The 4,166-nt window shown below is 41.7% G+C and overlaps 1 protein-coding gene across 1 annotated transcript; it reads left to right on the forward strand.

Annotated features, from left to right (window-relative positions):
* Positions 1 to 769: 769 nt before the first annotated feature.
* On the forward strand, positions 770 to 3,309 carry LOC131311202 (polygalacturonase-1 non-catalytic subunit beta-like). Its single transcript, XM_058338546.1, has 3 exons — positions 770 to 982; positions 1,083 to 1,513; positions 1,753 to 3,309. The coding sequence occupies exons 1-3, from the start codon at positions 896 to 898 to the stop codon at positions 3,137 to 3,139; spliced, it is 1,905 nt and encodes a 634-aa protein (XP_058194529.1). The 5' UTR covers positions 770 to 895; the 3' UTR covers positions 3,140 to 3,309.
* The last annotated feature ends 857 nt before the right edge of the window (positions 3,310 to 4,166 follow it).

Raw genomic sequence — 4,166 nt, forward strand, 5'->3', positions numbered from 1 at the left:
AGTCATACCAATAGCAACTCTCTATGTTCTTGGATTGTACACCCATGAATATAAGGCCTTTTATGGAGTCATGACAGCAAAATGCAGTCTTTCACACAAACATCTCTCCTGAAATTTTCTAATGGATCTTAAGCCATGAACCGTTAGTTATTACTATGTGATCTAATAATTTAATAGTAGAATTTGTTAAAAAAAAAAAACAAAAAACAAAAAGTCTACCAACAGAATATCAAATCACAATTGCGTCCAAACTCTTTGATGTATAAGTACGCACATGCATCGTATAGCTCCAAACAAAATTTCTTTTTTAGAGTTGTGTTTAGGTGACGTTCCGGTTAGATTTTTTTGCTTTTTTCTAGTTTTGCGCTTATTAATTTTTTTTTTTTTGCGTCAGTTAATTTTGTGCCTCACTTTTTTGATTTTTCGATTCGTCTTGTCAATATGAATCGGAAAAACTAAAACATTTATGAATTTTTCCCAAATATTTTTTAAAATATAAAAGATAAAGCTGATTTTTTTTAGCTTTATCTTGGATATTTTAAAAAATAGTTGGATAAAAGTCATAATTTTTTACTTTTCCGGCTCGTTTTTACTTTTCTGATTTGTCTTGACAAGACAAATCGAAAAAGTGAGGCGCAAAACTAATAAACGCAAAAAAAAATCTGAATAAGAACAAAACTACCTAAAAAGTAAAAAAAAAAACTCCTTGCTATCAATCCAAAAAAAAGGCCTATTCAAAAGCAAGAGGACCAACTGTGTCAAGTGCACAAGGCCTCTCTTCTGAGTCTTCTCTCTCTCTCTCTCAAGTTCAAATATAAAATGCAGCCTCCATCCAAAACCGCTCCACCAACATTCTCACTAACCTTTCTCTTCTCTCTCACTAAAACAAGAGAAAATGCTGAAACGCAACCACATGAGTCCTCTACTCCTTTACTACTTATCCTTCTTCTTCTACTTACTCTCCTCCTCCTCCCCTCTCAATGTAAGATTCCCTAATCAAATTCCCTCCTCCTCTATCTACATTCTGAGTAATTTCTAACTACTCGTTCTTGTATTTCTCATTATTAATCTTGCCAATGTAGGTGGGTGCTGCCGCCGCCGCCGTCACCGCCGCTAACCCGTTCACGCCAAAAGCGTCCCTAATCCGTTACTGGAAGATACAGATCTCCAACGACCTGCCCAAACCCTGGTTCCTCCTCAACAAGGCCTCCCCACTCACCGCCGTGGAATACGCGACTTTTACGAAACTCGCCAATGACCAAAACGCCCTTGCCAACCAACTCCAGTCCTTCTGCTCGTCGGCCGACTTGCTCTGCTTTCCGGATTTGGCCCAGACCCAGGAAAAACACGGCAACAACGTCGACTTCAAAGCCTACACGAACAGGAACTTCACCAACTACGGCACCGACCGGCTGGGCGGGGCCGACTCGTTCCGGAACTACTCCGATGGGGAGAACCTCCCCGTCGACTCGTTCCGGCGCTACAGCCGCGACTCCGTCGGCCACGGCGACAGGTGTAGCATTTTTTTTCTATGAACAGATATGATTCCGATATATTTCCAGTAATGCACGAAATCAGATTTCCCCGCGGCTGTGCAATCACATCGAATACAAAATATGCACAAAAAATAAATATGAAATACAGAGTGCAACACTTGCCTTTGATCACCAATTCGTTTTCGTTGATTTTCAAGATTTGAGTTCTGGAGTCATTTTTATTGCATTTTTATGTTGTTGCATTTTCTAACAACAGGTTCGCCAACTACGCGCCCGACACGAACGTGGCCGACCAGGAGTTCGCCACGTACGGCGTTGCCGCCACCGGCGGCACCGGCAAATTCAGCAACTACGCCGACAACATCAACGTCCCCAACCTCAAGTTCACCTCCTACAGCGACAACGCCAACGGGCGCGAGCAGGGGTTCGCGTCCTACAGCGATGGCTCGAACGCCGGCGACCAGTCGTTCGCCGGCTACGGGAAAAACGGAAACGGCGCCGTCAACGGATTCAACAGCTACGGGAAGAGCGCTAACGTTATTGGTTCAAACTTCAACGGGTACGGCCAGTCGGCCAACGGAGCCAACGACTCGTTCAAGTCCTACGGATCCGACGGGAACGTGCCGGAGAACGTTTTCAAGAACTACGGCGGCGGCGGAAACGCCGCCGTCGACACCTTCGCCAATTACAGAGACCAGTCGAACGTCGGCGACGACTCGTTCACGTCGTACGAGAAGAATTCGAACGCGGCCAAGGTCAATTTCGTCAATTACGGAAAATCGTTCAACGAGGGCACGGATAAGTTCACCGGGTACGGTAAGGGCGCGTCGGGTCACTCAATTGGGTTCAAAACCTACGGGGTTAATAACACCTTCAAGGATTACGCCAAAACCGGCGTTTCCTTCTCTCAATACGTAAACGCATCTATCACTTCTTCAATGGGGATGATGATGGGTGGCAAAGCTGTGAATAAGTGGGTGGAGCCGGGCAAGTTCTTTAGGGAGGGGATGCTGAAGACGGGGACTATTATGCCAATGCCGGATATCAAGGATAAAATGCCGAAAAGGTCGTTTTTACCCCGGGTGATCTCGTCGAAATTACCGTTTTCAACATCGAAGATCATGGAGATGAAAAAAATCTTTCATGCCGGGGAAAACTCGAGCATGGCGAGCATGCTTGCGGCGGCGGTGGGCGAGTGCGAGAGGGCGCCGAGTGCGGGTGAGACCAAGCGGTGCGTAGGGTCTGTGGAGGACATGATCGATTTCTCGATCTCGGTATTGGGACGTAACGTTGTGGTTCGAACCACGGAGAACACAGAGGGGTCAAAGAAAGACATTATGATTGGAAAAGTCAGTGGAATCAACGGCGGAAAGGTCACAAAGTCTGTTTCGTGCCACCAGAGTTTGTTCCCGTACTTGCTGTATTACTGCCACTCGGTTCCTAAAGTTCGAGTATATGAAGCGGATATATTGGACCCGAAAACCAAAGCCAAGATCAATCACGGAGTTGCCATCTGTCACGTGGATACGTCGTCGTGGAGCGCGGGTCATGGAGCTTTTATGGCTTTGGGTTCAGGTCCGGGTAAAATTGAAGTGTGTCACTGGATTTTCGAGAACGATATGACCTGGGCTATCGCTGATTGAATCAAAGTTGTATAAAGTGGATTCGAACCGGGTGAGTTAAAAATGGAGCCAGCGGTTCGAACCGAGTTGAACCCATTGAATTAACCGTTTTTTAAGTTACATTTCAGCTCAAAGTTATGGTTTATTTTAATAAGTTAACCATTTGAATTTCAGGAAAAACATATTTCTAATTTTGGTTTTTTAATTACCTCTTATTGTTGATTAATGCATTCTCCAATAATTGATTAGTCAAGTGCTTAAAGTAACGGCTCTTTCCCCTTTCTCTTTTTGAACTTTTGGTCCGGTCTTATCTCGGGTTCATTCCACTTTTTAGTACTAAATTACGGAGTATTTCGTTCAATAAACGTACTGGAAATTTTTTTAAATATTAAAGTGAAGGAAAAGGAAAAGGAAAAGAAGGTTATTTTTCTCTTTCTAATGTAATATACTGTATGATCCAGGCTCCTTGTGAAGTCACAATCCAATTGGCACATTCCTTCCACGTCCATCCAAATCTTAGACTTTCACTACCCAAAGTCCAATGTTTAGGGGTATTTTGGATAAATAATTTATTTAGATTATTTGGGATTTCTTTCATAATATTTTACTTTTTACATTTTTCTTATCATAACGAAGCAATAATTCACAAAAAAAAAATTGACACAAAAATATTAAATGCGAAAAAATTTGAATAAAGACAAAAAAAATAATCTAAATGGATTATTTATCCCAAGCACCCCTTTAATTCCAAGTTCCACTACAACAACTTGCTACTCCATCCATTTCAATTTTGTAATAATTTATGTTATTTTTAAGAACTTTGTTTAATACAATTAATTAAGATCCTTTTTTTTGGTACACATAATTAATTGAGATCTACTATTCTACTCCCTTGTTCTGTAAAATGAAACAATGTGCAATGTTTCTGAATAAAAAATAAAATACTCGATTGCATAAGTTTCCATAGTTCTTCGCATCAAATTACAGTAATTTGGTGTAAAAAATGAAAGTATTTTATTTTCTATTTACAAAAATGCACATTTTGATT

Source organism: Rhododendron vialii, chromosome 12a (genome assembly GCF_030253575.1).
Source record: "Rhododendron vialii isolate Sample 1 chromosome 12a, ASM3025357v1".
Classification (NCBI taxonomy): domain Eukaryota; kingdom Viridiplantae; phylum Streptophyta; class Magnoliopsida; order Ericales; family Ericaceae; genus Rhododendron; species Rhododendron vialii.